This window comes from Ranitomeya imitator, chromosome 10 (assembly GCF_032444005.1).
Source record: "Ranitomeya imitator isolate aRanImi1 chromosome 10, aRanImi1.pri, whole genome shotgun sequence".
In the NCBI taxonomy this organism is placed as follows: domain Eukaryota; kingdom Metazoa; phylum Chordata; class Amphibia; order Anura; family Dendrobatidae; genus Ranitomeya; species Ranitomeya imitator.
In genome coordinates, this window is record NC_091291.1 from 134,357,761 (window position 1) to 134,372,772 (window position 15,012).

The window sequence follows — 15,012 nt, forward strand, 5'->3', positions numbered from 1 at the left end:
TGTTGATCTGACTCTGCTCTACTCATGGTGTATAGAGTCATTACACACAAGAGTGATCTATTTCAGGTGTTTATTTCTGTTAATGTTGATGATTATGGCTTACAGCCAGTGGAAACCCAAGAGTCATTATCTCAGTAAATTAGAATACTTTATAACACCAGCTTAAAAAATGATTTTAAAATCCAAAATGTTGTCCTACTGAAATGTATGTTCAGTAAATGCACTCAATACTTGGGTTCCTTTTGCATCAATTACTGCATCAAATCAATGCGGCGTGGCATGGAGGCGATCGCCCTGTGGCAATGCTGAGGGGTTATGGAAGCCCAGGTTGCTTTGATAGCGGCCTTCAGCTCGTCTGCATTGTTGGGTCTGGGTTCTCTCATCTTCCTCTTGACAATACCCCATAGATTCTCTATAGGGTTAAAGGGAACCTGTCACCCGCAAAATCGAGGGTGAGCTAAGCCCACCGGCATCCGGGTCTTATCTACAGCATTCTGTAGTGCTGTAGACACAGTTGTGGCCAAAAGTATTGACACTCCTGCCATTCTGTCAGATAATACTCAGTTTCTTCCTGAAAATGATTGCAAACACAAATTCTTTGTTATCATTATCTTCATTTAATTTGTCTGAAATGAAAAAAACACAAAAAGAATTGTCCTAAAGCCAAATTGGATATAATTCCACACTAAACATAAAAAAGGGGTGGACAAAAGTATTGGCACTGTTGGAAAAATCATGAGATGCTTCTCTAATTAGTGTAAGTAACTGCACCTGTAACTTACCTGTGGCACCTAAGAGGTGTTGGCAATAACTAAATCACACTTGCAGCCAGTTGACATGGATTAAAGTTGACTCAACCTCTGTCCTGTGTCCTTGTGTGTACCACATTGAGCATGGGGGAAAAGAAAGAAGACCAAAGAACTGTCTGAGGACTTGAGAAACCAAATTGTGAGGAAGCATGAGCAATCTCAAGGCTACAAGTCCATCTCCAAAGACCTGAATGTTCCTGTGTCTACCGTGCGCAGTGTCATCAAGAAGTGTAAAGCCCATGGCACTGTGGCTAACCTCCCTAGATGTGGATGGAAAAGAAAAATTGACAAGAGATTTCAACGCAAGATTGTGCGGATGTTGGATAAAGAACCTCGACTAACATCCAAACAAGTTCAAGCTGCCCTGCAGTCCGAGGGTACAACAGTGTCAACCCGTACTATCCGTCGGCATCTGAATGAAAAGGGACTGTATGGTAGGAGACCCAGGAAGACCCCACTTCTTACCCCGAGACATAAAAAAGCCAGGCTGGAGTTTGCCAAAACTTACCTGAAAAAGCCTAAAATGTTTTGAAAGAATGTTCTCTGGTCAGATGAGACAAAAGTAGAGCTTTTTGGGCAAAGGCATCAACATAGAGTTTACAGGAGAAAAAAAAGAGGCATTCAAAGAAAAGAACACGGTCCCTACAGTCAAACATGGCGGAGGTTCCCTGATGTTTTGGGGTTGCTTTGCTGCCTCTGGCATTGAACTGCTTGACCGTGTGCATGGCATTATGAAGTCTGAAGACTACCAACAAATATCGCAGCATAATGTAGGGCCCAGTGTGAGAAAGCTGGGTCTCCCTCAGAGGTCATGGGTCTTCCAGCAGGACACTGACCCAAAACACACTTCAAAAAGCACTAGAAAATGGTTTGAGAGAAAACACTGGAGACTTCTAAGGTGGCCAGCAATGAGTCCAGACCTGAATCCCATAGAACACCTGTGGAGAGATCTAAAAATGGCATTTTGGAGAAGGCACCCTTCAAATATCAGGGACCTGGAGCAGTTTGCCAAAGAAGAATGGTCTAAAATTCCAGCAGAGCATTGTAAGAAACTCATTGATGGTTACCGGAAGCGGTTGGTCGCAGTTATTTTGGCTAAAGGTTGTGCAACCAAGTATTAGGCTGAGGGTACCAATACTTTTCTCTGGCCCATTTTTGGAGTTTTGTGTGAAGTGATCAATGTTTGTTTTTTGCTTCATTCTCTTTTGTGTTACAGAATGCTGTAGATAAGCCCCTGATGCTGGTGGGCTTAGCTCACCCTCGATTTTGGGGGTGACAGGTTCCCTTTAAGGTCAGGCGAGTTTGCTGCTAATCAAGCACAGTGACACTGTTGTTTTATCATGTTCACCAAATGCTAAAACTGACCTGTAATTATGATTCTGCAGGTCATTACACGTTCGCAGATACCAAACTTGTATAGGTTCTTTTTTATTTGTGTTGGAAAAAAAAATCAAGTTTGGACAAAAAAAAATGGTGTCATTTACTGAGAGCCGTAGCGTCTCCATTTTTCACATTTGGCGCTGGATGAGGGCAATTACATGTTGTGGCAGTTCAAATCTGCAAAAATCAGAACAATTTGCTGTGTAGTAAATCGGACCCATGCGATGTACATCTACTTCTGATTCAGAGCTTTTCAGTATTTCTCCTTCTTTCCTAGATACCATATACGATGAAGACGAGGTTCTCCTGGCGCTGGCCGAGCAGCTGGGAAGCTTCACCACTCTGGTTGGCGGACCGGAATTTGTGCATTGTTTGCTTGTGAGTGTTTGGTTCTTTTTTTTTTATTATCGGTCGTTATTGTAATTAAGCAGTTAATAGATGGATCGTTTGTAGATGTTCTTTAAAGGGGAAACTCCCAAAAAAAAAAAGCTAAAATTGCAGCACTCTTTTTCTATTTCATACTGTAGACATTGCTTAGACAAGCTTCGGTTACTTTTTTCCTACTCTAGTCTCTATAGAGTAGGAATCAATGTATAGGGTGAAATTACATGGACTTACTCGTCGAGGCAGATCGGAGCCATCCATCTGGACAGCTTCAAAGCAGCACTTGCAAGCTCCATAGCAAAACGCTTGTAAGCATGTGCTTGTTGCCTAGGAAACCGGCCACCTCTGAGGATGGTATTGTACCACCCATTTATGATGATGAGAACCCTCTCTACGGACACCTCCTCAGACCTAATTTTTACAAGCACTTCTTCCTTTTTTTTTTCTTTTTTTTTTTTTTTCTTTTTTCCTGCTGCATTTATCATTTGGGTTAAATCATTTTATTTTTTTGATCAGACTTTTATAAACCTGGCACTACTAAATGTATTAGGATACTTTATTTTTTTTTCTCTTGGAATTGGACGAGAGATTTAAGCTTTTAGTATCTTGGTTTATTTTTTAAAAAATTCATATCTAGAAATGAATTAACAAAAAAAAGCGAGGTAAGGAATATATCCAAGGTCTGATTAATCAAAAAGTTCCCGTCAATAAAAGATAAACATTTATCACAATTAAAAGGGGGGGGGGAAAAAATCACAAAAGTTCCTGCAATCTGCTAATTACGCCGGCCTGAGTGGGTTTGTTATCCACTACCTGTAGATCTGGATACGGCTTGTGTCGGGCTTGTGACGCCGTCGCCCATAGTGGCAGAATCGGGGTTTATACTTCCTTTCCTTTAGGGAAAACAGGTGTTTTTTTTTTTCTTTTGTGATAACCTTACCTTTTATTGGGGGGACTTGTATCTATAAATGAGCGAATCCTTTTGCAGGAGCCTGGTCCAGCTTTGTGAGCTTTATTCTACTCTACAACTCCTCTTGATTAGCCGGCCTGGTGCAACGCCTTTTGTGCCGCAACATTGTCGTTGCTCCAGAGGAAGGGCCATGTATGCCGGGAGGTAGGAGACCGTTCACAGGGCTCCCGTTCAGTGGTCATGAAATACTGATGGTGGCCGCTAGAACAGGGTCCTGCAAATTTTCTTTCATTTCTATTCATAGGTATTTTTCCTTTTTTTTACCACACTAGGGGACTTGACCCTGCAGTTTGTTGCAACAATATAAGCATTGTAGGATATTGTCCACGTGCTGACCTGTGTATGCGTGAACGGATGGCTTTGATGGGGGCTTCCGGTGTAACCCACCATTGCCATGTAACCGGAACATACTGCTTAAGTGCTGCTGTCAGCAATTGTAATCTAAAGGGTTAAACGGCAACTATCAGTGCTGAGCTGTCCCATTCCCCCACACCCGTCCTGTGCCGTTATGGCTCGTCTCCAACTGTTCGCTTTTCTTGGCATAGATGGGGCGTTTCGTAGCTTTAGTTTGCACACCGTCGGCAGCCATTTTTGCGTCCATCTTTTTTTTTCTTCTCGACTCTCGTTGTTCCCGGCCTTAACTCCATCAAACATGAAAGTTGTTAATAGACTTCTGCCTCGTCCCGCTTTGTCCTCCATTGGCTCCAGCTACAAAGCTCGCATCTGGCTCCCCACTTCCCTGCCAATCTACTCTGTGCGTCAGCAAGTAAAGCTGCCAAAGTCTTAGATCTCTTCTGAGCCTTTTCCGCCTTCTGGAACGAAAGGCTTGCAAGCGTTGCGGGCATTGAGACGTTAGGTGCCATCTGGGGGGCCCTACTCTCCTGGCTCCCGGCCCACACTCGCGTTCACTTTGGCAGCTGTGAAATGTTTCTCTCCACGTCACCGGCTCAGTTGAAAGTAATTTATGTATGTCGGCAGCAGATGCGGCAGGAACACAACAGGCAGCTCCAGGTGGTCCTATAAGTGTCCACATAATAAGCTTCTGGTGCGGCGGGATTAGTAGTCATCGGCGGTCGCTCAGACCGTGCGCGTCGGAGGAATGTAATCCGCACACAGTGACACCGCACCTCATTCTCCACGTGAGTCCTCGCGCTCCTGACCTGCATCTTTAGATGGGTTTTACTCATTTGCTGGCGGGTTATCGCACAGCAGTGCTCAGATCCTAGGATCAGACTAGAACCTGTCCTAGAAGTCACTGAGCACACGCGGGTAGCAAATAAAAAAAAGTCTCAAGCGCTTAAAAAAAAGAAAATGCCCTAAAGAGTTGTTTTAACGTTTTTAAAGGGTATTCCAATTTTGGTCATTCTGTATAAACCATCACTTGATGATCCAGCACCCTGGACCCCCACCAATCCTGAGAAAGAGGGGCCGAAGAGCTGCGTTCCTTTCACAGGGAGGCTCCCGGCCGCACACCTGTGCAGGAAACCACAACTGGCCCCAATCACTGGAATGGCGCTATGTTTCACTGACTGACTGGGAATATGTGGCCCTTCATTCTCAGGGTCAGCGGTGTTCCCAGAGGTCTTACTCACCGTCCTCCCACAATCCGTCAGCATAGGGTTATTCTCACTTCTCCATTGTGAGATAATGACCGATGGTCCATCCTAGCCATTGTCTTCACCTCCTGAGATGGGAATACCTTAAGGCTGTGTGCACACGTTGCGGATTGTATGCATGTTTCCCACGTTTTTCACCACAAAAAACACATACACAACACAACCCATTGAATTCAATGGGATTCCGCAATGCTGTGCTAATGCATATTTTTCCGTGGCAGAATTGCATTGCGGAAAAATACGCAGCATGCTCATTCTTTGTGCGGAATCGTGGGGATTCCGCACACATAGGAATGCATTGATCTGCTTACTTTCCTCATGGGGCTATTCCCACCATGTGCAAAGTAAGCGGATCATGTGCGGATGGTACCCAGGTGTGGAGGAGCGGAGACTCTCCTTCCAGGCCCTGGGTACCATATCCCTGTTAAAAAAAAAAAAAAATTAAAATAAATAGTTATATACTCACCTTTTGGTGGCCCCCGGATCCAGCCCAGGCCTTAGCGAGGCATCGGTGGGAATGGGAGTTGCCATGAGCACCGGAAGGTGAGAATATCACGATTTTTAATTTTTATTTTTTTTTTATTTTTAATATTAGATCTTTTTACTGTTGATGCTGCATTGGCAGCATCAATAGTAAAAAGTTGGTCACACTTGTCAAGCACTATGTTTGACAAGTGTGACCAACCTTCCTTCATTTTTCCAAGTGATGCTACAGATCGCTTGGAAATTGCTAGCATTCTGCAAGCTAATTACGCTTGTAAAACGCTAGTGTTTAGCAGGAATACGCATGCCAATTCCGCATGCGTATTTCCCGCGGCAGGGAGTTGCGGAATTGCCGCGGAAATTTCCGCAGCAATCCGAACATGTGCACATAGCCTTACTGTGGCTACATGCATTAGATGAGCGTCTGCAGAGCATCTCGTGTGTGGGTGGATGGCCAGACCCTTTCCAATGTAGATGGTTCGTTATGTTTCTTCATGTCCTAGCGGGGTCAGACACTGGTTTGATCTTGAGCCGTGTGCAGACTTGGGTTATTATGATTTCTGCTCCGGCAGCACTGCTTTCTGCATGGTGAATGGTGCTGCTGGGCCTCCTGGTTACAGTTACCGTGTCTGATCCCGTGGTCTTATTACCTTATTTCTGCCTTTGTGGAGTAATGATGCCCATACACATTGGGGGAATTTCGACAAGACTGGACCACCATGTTAGGCTGCTTTTACACATCAGTTTTTTGCCATTAGTCGCAATCCGTCGAATTTTGGGAAAAAAAATGGATCCGGCGACTGATGCTGCCGGATCACTTTTTTTTCTCATAGATTTGTATTTGCGATGGATGGCCTCACGTTTCATCCGTCGTTCGCCAGATCCAGTGGCCGGAGACAATGCACAAGGAACGTTTTTTTTGTGTCCGTCGAAAAAAAACGGACAGCGAAGGGTCTGGCGTTTGCGAGAATGGAAGCCTATGGGTGCCGGATTCAGTTTTTTTAAGCTCCGATTTTTATATGATCCAATTAGCCAGATCAGCTAGTCAGATCTGTCGCATCAGTTTTTCACAATCTGCTTCGGATCTGTGTTTTTTTTTTTCTTCAAAATTTGGCGGATTGCGACTGATGGCAAAAAACTGATGTGTGAAAGCAGCCTGATGTGTATGGGTCTGTTGTGACGGGCGGCTGATGTTTGATTGCAGCATGCATGATCCACTGTTCTCTTTTTTTTATTAAAGCAGACACATTCTAGAGAAGCTGTTGGCACCCCCATCCCCCTAAGGTCTCCATACTTGTTAGATGTGTATGGAATGAGGGGGGTCTCGATACTTGCCCCAATGACAGATGTTGAGGAAGGTTGGCCATGTTGGATTCGGTATGCCTGATCTGAATTGCATAAGTGTCAGGCGTCTGCTTCCTCTTAAATGACGAGATGTACATATGGGTTAGGGCGGTATAGCCGGCGGCAGCTGCTCTGGCTGTTGAGTTATTCTTTCTCCGTTAATTAGAATGGTCATTGATGCGGCCGGCTGCCATCTTGCTCTGCCTGTGTCTTGCTGGTCATTGCATTGAATATGGCACCTTGTGTAATAACTGTGATTAGAATCTGATTTATCTGTCTTGTGTTTGCAGCCGCCCCTGGAAAGCCTGGCCACCGTTGAAGAGACCGTGGTTCGCGACAAAGCGGTGGAATCCTTGCGGAAGATCTCTCATGAACACTCTCCTGTCGACCTTGAAGCTCACTTTGTGCCGCTGGTGAAACGTCTCGCCAGCGGTGACTGGTTCACTTCCCGCACGTCGGCGTGTGGCCTCTTCAGCGTGTGCTACCCGAGAGTGTCGAGTACCGTGAAGGCAGAGATCCGGCAGTAAGTGTCCTCGCCGCAGAAACCGCGCGCACGAGCCTCACTGTCGAGAGCTGCGCGGGAAATAGACCTGATTAGTAGGAGGGGGTTGATAATGAACAGCGGTCTTAGAATGGAAGGGAACGTATGTAAAGTGAAAGGACAGATGTTTATATATTTTATATTTAATGATCCCGCATAGGTCGTCCTTATGAAATGTTAATTTTTTTTTTTACTAGACATTTCCGCAACTTGTGCTCTGATGACACTCCGATGGTCCGCCGCGCTGCCGCTTCCAAGCTTGGGGAGTTTGCTAAAGTACTTGAACTGGAGTATGTGAAAAATGACATTATCCCTCTGTTTACAAACCTGGCTTCAGACGAGCAGGTAGGCGAGCGATGGGGTATGGGCTGAGGGATCTGCCGAGCGCAGGCTGGTGTTTCCCACAGACTCGTTGACTTGCATGGCCGAGTGCGATCCGCAGATCTGATGAAACACGGGCATGCTGCAAGAGTCTGTACAAGGAAAAATTGGACATGTTCACACCCCCATAGAATAACATTGGTCCTCGTACAATCTGATGTTTTGTCAGATAGCACGCTACGGTCATCCACACGAGCCCTAGAGGTTGTTTCTCTGTTCCTGCAGGACTCTGTCCGCTTGCTGGCGGTAGAAGCCTGTGTCAGCATCGCCCAGCTGCTTCCTGAAGAAGATCTTGAAGCCCTAGTGATGCCTACGCTCCGCCAAGCTACGGAGGACAAATCCTGGCGCGTCCGCTACATGGTAGCTGACAAGTTTTCTGAGGTAAACCTTCCGCTGATACACATGGCTTTCTTTAATTCATTTTCTTATTAAAAGTGGAAATACCCCGTCTGAGAGAAAAGCCCTAGTATGAGTAGATGATATTATAAGCCTTTTCTCAAATACATGATACCTATTTATCACACATATATGTCCTGTGTATACTGCAGATCTGCTAAAGCAAGAGGCCATAGCTGTTTACAAAGGGTTAATCTGCTAATAGGAGGACACTGCTGCTTGTAAAGGGTTAGTCAGGTACAGGTATATAATTCAGAGAAGGCTGTAGGATTTTCTGCTGCATAATATACAGCGTTTAGTCTTATTTTGCCACACCTATGCTCGCCGCCCTCTCCTGACTCGAGCAGACATCAACCTTCTTCTCTTGAAGGGCCAGAGGTTTATCACTAAATTAATGAGGAAATGTTTTCAGTTTCCTATGAAGATGCTGGGAAAAATTGCTTTTTATTTTGATAACCGAAAGTTTCTTCAGCACATGCAATATAAAGTACTGGAGCCGACATCACTTTGTGTGCAAAAGTGCCGCCTGCCATTGCTAAAGTGGAGAGTAGCACAGGGAGAATGTTGCGTCTCCACCGCTGCTGCCTGCGCCGTCTGTGTCCTTTAATTGCTCAGTCTATGCTGCATAGATGAGTCATTTGTAACATAAAGGTTATATTTGCAGAATTCAAGTAGTGAAATCTCCCAGGGTCATTCATCTGTACCATGTCTTATTTCAGCTCCAGAAAGCGGTCGGTCCAGAGATCACCAAGAACGACTTGGTGCCGGCTTTCCAGAACCTGCTGAAAGATTGTGAAGCCGAGGTCCGGGCTGCGGGGGCCCACAAAGTAAAAGGTGAGGTTGTGCCCACCTGTGTTCTTTTCTTTGTCTGCAGGGATGGCGGACCACCACACTCTTACCAGGAATGAATAGGGCAGAGGTGTGCATACGGTGCAGAGCCCCCTTCTTGGGATTGTGGGTCTATTTAATGATCTTCAGACATTATTTTGACTTTTTTTAACTTACTTTATGTAATAACGAATGAATAATTTGGCTAATTCAGGAGAAAACCGCCATTTTCTTAACAGCCAAGCCTGTATTCACCCTGGTGTTGCAGCTTACATTTCTGCAAGAATTTGGCTCTGTTCTTCAATTTGCTTTGATGAAATTAAATCTTTTTTTTTTTTTTTTTTGTAAAGAATTTTGTGAGAACCTGCCCGCTGACGGGAGAGAGGCCGTAATCATGAACCACATTCTGCCCTATGTAAAGGTGAGAATTAACATACTCTTAGAGGCTCTTCATTACTGGACAACCGCAGATTAATCAGCTCGCTACCTCTATCAAAAAAAAAAAGAAAATCCTACGCTCGCCGCCTGCAGTGACACCGTTCTTTCGATGTCGGCATCAAGTGCCACTCGTCCGCTACAGCCGTTACTATTTCATCAGAACGGACATCCACCCTGATGGAATATTGATGAGCTGTGACCTCTCGTTTTGTCTCATATTGTATTATCTGGAGTGCAGGATTTTTTTCACCAGATAGAATGGAATAACTAAAACCAATACTCACCAATTTTCTACCATTCACGCTGTGGCACCACCCAGTTACCTGTCGGTTTTTACTTCCTGCTGCATGATGATTTCCTGACATATGTGACCACCGCAGCCAATCACTGACCACTGTGGATTTTACAGTTTTTAAAATGGGGCACAATTTATCACAATCCATAAAATTCCCGCAAAATTAAAATTCTGTTACGTGCGGACGTCCTGTAAGCGCGCGGACATCCTGTAAGCGCGCGTACGGCACAAGTTATTTCTTTTTGTTTTCTTCAGGAACTGGTATCGGACTCCAATCAACACGTGAAATCCGCCCTGGCCTCAGTAATCATGGGGTTATCCACAATTTTAGGCAAAGAGAACACCATCGAGCACCTTCTACCTCTCTTCTTGGCGCAGCTGAAAGATGAGGTGATGTGGATAAATGATGATCACACGTGACCATTGTCTCTCTCTGTGAAATCTTGCACATCCTGAAATGTTCTTTGTGTCTTTTTCCAGTGTCCTGAAGTGCGGCTGAACATCATATCTAACCTGGACTGTGTGAATGAGGTGATTGGCATTCGCCAGCTTTCTCAGTCCCTGCTGCCGGCCATTGTGGAGCTGGCAGAAGATACCAAGTGGAGAGTGCGACTCGCCATCATCGAGTACATGCCTCTGCTGGCCGGGCAGCTGGTAAGTCTGTGTGATGCTAATACTGCCACATGGCGGTTTCCTTTTTCCTGTACTGAGCATCACTCCTCCTGTCTTCATAGGGTGTGGAGTTCTTCGATGAGAAGCTGAATTCTCTGTGTATGGCTTGGCTTGTTGACCACGGTAAGTGCTACGAGCGAGCCAAAGATAATGGTATTAATTATGTCTCGGTCTGGGTTCCTGCGGTGGCTTGAATCAGTCAGCAGTTCTCTTATCATAATTAGGCAGTGACATCACAGCGTTAGTTTCCATTGATTTTGGCAGATTTCTGCGATTTACGCCGTTCGGCTGCTGGAGATTTTCAGTAATGGTTGGAGACTTCCACTCCTATAATGTAATGCTGAATTATTCAACTTTAATAAATAAACCAGGGTGCGGAGTTCTGCCGGTAAAGCCCCACGTCTGGCACTGCAAGGCACCAGATTTTTTTACTTAATAAATTCCAAATTAATTTAGAACAAATCAATTCCCAGGAATATTGTGCACAGGGCCTGGTCAGTAATCTGTGGCTGCAAGCCTCCTCCTACCTGGTTCATACTCACAGGACAACACCACGGTCTGTAGCCTGCACAGGACACACTTATTAGGTCCGGTAATGCAGGCGTGAAATGCCGAGCAAACCGTAATGTCTGCCTCTTGTTTTCAGTCTATGCAATCCGAGAGGCCGCCACCAACAATTTAATGAAGCTGGTAGAAAAGTTTGGAGCAGAGTGGGCCCAAAATACCATTGTCCCGAAGGTCCTGGCCATGGCGAACGATCCCAACTACCTGCATCGAATGACGACTCTCTTCTGCGTTAACGTACGTGTTCTCAGATCCCGTCGCCGGATTAGGGGCAGTGTTGGTGGGAAATCTTCATTTCTTTTTGTTTTTTTTTTTCCCCCTCTTCTACATACAGGCCCTTTCTGAAGCTTGCGGGAAGGAAATCACCACTAAACTGATGCTGCCTATTGTACTGAAGATGGCAGCCGATCAAGTGGCGAATGTCCGATTCAACGTAGCCAAATCACTGCAGAGGATAGGACCAGTCCTGGATAGCAAGTACGTGTTTCCCCTACACACAGGGGGTCCACATGTAGGAATGATGCATCAGTCAATTCTAAAACTAGTTTAAAAAAAAATAAATAAGTTTGGTTTCTCTGTTTTTTTTATTCATTTTTAGAATGAATTACGGATTCAATAAAAATCCTGAGCCTGTAACTTTCTATTGAATCCGTGCTCCACTTTGGGCGCTCCTTGAGTTGCGTGCTCCTCAGAGGTGTTTTCAGCGATCGGTTGGGATGGGGGCTGTATCTCCAGACTGGGACCTACATTGACTTGCAGTCAAATTATAAGGTCTAAAAGTACTTTTTCAAGAGTCCTTACTAGTGATGAGCAAATATACTCGTCACTCGAGATTTCTCGAGCACGCTCGGGGGTCCTCTGAGTATTTTTTTTTTTTTAGTGCTCGGAGATTGTTTTCCTCACCTCAGCTGAATGATTTACATCTGTTAGCCAGCTTGATTACATGTGGGGGTTCCCTAGCAACCAGGCAACCCCCACATGCACTCAGCCTGGCTAGTAGCTGTAAATTATTCAGCTGCCGCGATGAAAACTAAATCTCCGAGCACTAAAAAATACTCATACTACTCTAACCATTGTCTTAGTTCAAGTTAATCCTGTGTTTATCCATCACGTAGCACTTGTGGAAAGTCTACCGCTTATTGGTTGTACATGACTGGGCTCCTAAAATGCTAATTTAATATCAGGCAGTAAAGCAAATATGTAATATGTGTATATATATATATATGTGTGTGTGTATGTATATATCTAAAAAAAATATATATATACCGGTAAGTAAAAATAAAAAAATATATATATACCCATTATCCTAACTGGGCTCTGGGTTAATTGAAGTGAACATTGATGGTTCTCTGTTGTTATTTCAGTACATTACAATCAGACGTCAAGCCTGTACTTCAGAAACTGGGCCAGGATGAAGATATGGACGTGAAATATTTTGCCCAGGAAGCCATGACTGGTAAGGGTTTTGTATGACTTGATTTTATACATAATGAGTAAAGTAGTTTTGGCGGCATTTTCTACATCTCCATCATATAACTAATCTGCACGTATTGTGCATCAGTCTAGTATGCATGCATAGTACCTGCTAGTCTTACACGTATTCCAGCAGATAAGGTCATTGGCGCTGATTTGACTCCTCATCAATGAGCGGCATTGGACAATGGCTTTATATTTATTGATCAGCCTTTGCAAAGTTCTGATTCTTTGTAACATATTCCATTACATTATTTTGCTTTAGCATAATGGTGAAAGTGCTGTTTTAACAGCATGGTCCGTGTGCTTTTACAAGCTGCTTTGATCTGCAGCTCTAGGAGGGATCCACTCTCAAACTGCTAACAAATAAGTGATCAACAAAGATAAGATGTTATCAGAGTTTGCTTGGGTGTTAACTGAGTGTTTTTGGCGTGCTCCAAAAATATGCTCGAGTCCTGCGGCTGTTTGACACCTGCAACACATGCAGGGATTGTCTAACATCGAGACATGCAGGCACAGGGACTCGAACATATCATTTGAGCATGCCAAAAACACTCGGTTAGCACCCGAGCATGGCGGATAACTACTTATCAGAGCATGTTCGCTCAGGCTCAGTGTTTCAGTACAGATTCTTGTAAAATAGCATGAACTAGGTAGTTAACACAGCACTCAGTTTGGTTCTAGGATGAAGCACAATAATATAATGGGGAATATTACAAAGATTCTCATAAGTGGTCGCTGCTCCACAGCCTCTGACATCTTCTTGTTTCTTACCCTTTTAATCCTCCTCTCTGCAGTCCTTGCCTTGGCATAAGAAGTTGCAGCCCACCCGTCCCCTCCGTGTATGTTCAGTATGTAGTAGAATGATGTTTTGAACCTGCGGAACAACCATCCAAGACCTCACAGGAGCAAATGGCAACTACTGTTGGAAGACCACGTTCCCTGCATATGTGCCTCTTCTAAAAGACTTATTGCTTTTTTTTTTTTTTTTTTATTATTATTATTTTACCTATTTTATTTATGTATTTCCAGTTTCCTTTTTATTTGCAGTACACAGGAGTCTTACTTGTTACTGGTGGTGGTCGGTGTATTATTGGGTATTGGTGTTTTTGGTTAGGACACGGTTGTGGACCGGATCATCAGACGGCGCAGTCTTCTGTCAGATGAACACCCGCTCCTGAGCACCTGATTTGTCGGGCATTTCTGTTTTTAATCTCGAATACATCAGGTGCCAAAAATTGATATTTGATTGAGGATTTGCCCATTTTTGGCCTCTGTGGTCGTTGTGAATAGGTCCATAGTGGTGGGGATTTTGTAGAGAGCGGTGAAGAAGAGATCAAAGAACTTTTGTAGGGTGAGGGGTATTCTGGTCTCTAAAAGATTATCAGTCACCGATCTACTGAATGAGTGTTGTTACAGCACAACTCCCACCGATCATCAGAATGGGGGAACTCTGCAGTAGCCCTCCTTTAGCACCGGACGACTGTGGGCAAGACGAGTTGCATCGTGCGTGCTCGGCTTGCGCAAGACCGCTGCCATCGTGCACGCTCGGCTTGCGCAAGACCGCTGCCACTGTGCACGCTCGGCTTGCGCAAGACCGCTGCCACTGTGCACGCTCGGCTTGCGCAAGACCGCTGCCACTGTGCACGCTCGGCTTGCGCAAGACCGCTGCCACTGTGCACGCTCGGCTTGCGCAAGACCGCTGCCACTGTGCACGCTCGGCTTGCGCAAGACCGCTGCCACTGTGCACGCTCGGCTTGCGCAAGACCGCTGCCACTGTGCACGCTCGGCTTGCGCAAGACCGCTGCCACTGTGCACGCTCGGCTTGCGCAAGACCGCTGCCACTGTGCACGCTCGGCTTGCGCAAGACCGCTGCCACTGTGCACGCTCGGCTTGCGCAAGACCGCTGCCACTGTGCACGCTCGGCTTGCGCAAGACCGCTGCCACTGTGCACGCTCGGCTTGCGCAAGACCGCTGCCACTTCATTCTCGGCCTGCGCAAGACCGCTGCCATTGTGCGCGCTCGGCCTGCGCAAGACCGCTGCCATTGTGCGCGCTCGGCTTGCGCAAGACCGCTGCCATTGTGCGCGCTCGGCTTGCGCAAGACCGCTGCCATTGTGCGCGCTCGGCTTGCGCAAGACCGCTGCCATTGTGCGCGCTCGGCTTGCGCAAGACCGCTGCCATTGTGCGCGCTCGGCTTGCGCAAGACCGCTGCCATTGTGCGCGCTCGGCTTGCGCAAGACCGCTGCCATTGTGCACGCTCGGCTTGCGCAAGACCGCTGCCATTGTGCACGCTCGGCTTGCGCAAGACCGCTGCCATTGTGCATCTGCGCCCTGCTGCTTCGTTAGACTCTGCATGGCCTTACATCTAGGGACGAACGGAGGATTGAACAGTTTTCACAGTGTATAGGTGATAATATTTGGTGACCCCTTTAACTG

At 45.7% G+C, this 15,012-nt stretch overlaps 1 protein-coding gene across 1 annotated transcript in view; it reads left to right on the top strand.

Annotated features, from left to right (window-relative positions):
• The window catches only part of PPP2R1B (protein phosphatase 2 scaffold subunit Abeta), a 32,545-nt gene that overhangs the window by 17,011 nt on the left and 522 nt on the right, over positions 1–15,012 (top strand). The window contains exons 3-15 of the mRNA XM_069741780.1: positions 2,467–2,567; positions 7,277–7,509; positions 7,725–7,872; positions 8,134–8,289; positions 9,024–9,138; positions 9,483–9,553; positions 10,121–10,255; positions 10,346–10,519; positions 10,600–10,660; positions 11,184–11,338; positions 11,436–11,578; positions 12,466–12,557; positions 13,372–15,012. The exon at positions 13,372–15,012 is cut by the window's right edge and continues 522 nt beyond it. Coding sequence (XP_069597881.1) covers positions 2,467–2,567; positions 7,277–7,509; positions 7,725–7,872; positions 8,134–8,289; positions 9,024–9,138; positions 9,483–9,553; positions 10,121–10,255; positions 10,346–10,519; positions 10,600–10,660; positions 11,184–11,338; positions 11,436–11,578; positions 12,466–12,557; positions 13,372–13,388 — 1,601 coding nt within the window. The 3' untranslated portion in view covers positions 13,389–15,012. The remainder of the gene's footprint in view (positions 1–2,466; positions 2,568–7,276; positions 7,510–7,724; positions 7,873–8,133; positions 8,290–9,023; positions 9,139–9,482; positions 9,554–10,120; positions 10,256–10,345; positions 10,520–10,599; positions 10,661–11,183; positions 11,339–11,435; positions 11,579–12,465; positions 12,558–13,371) is intronic.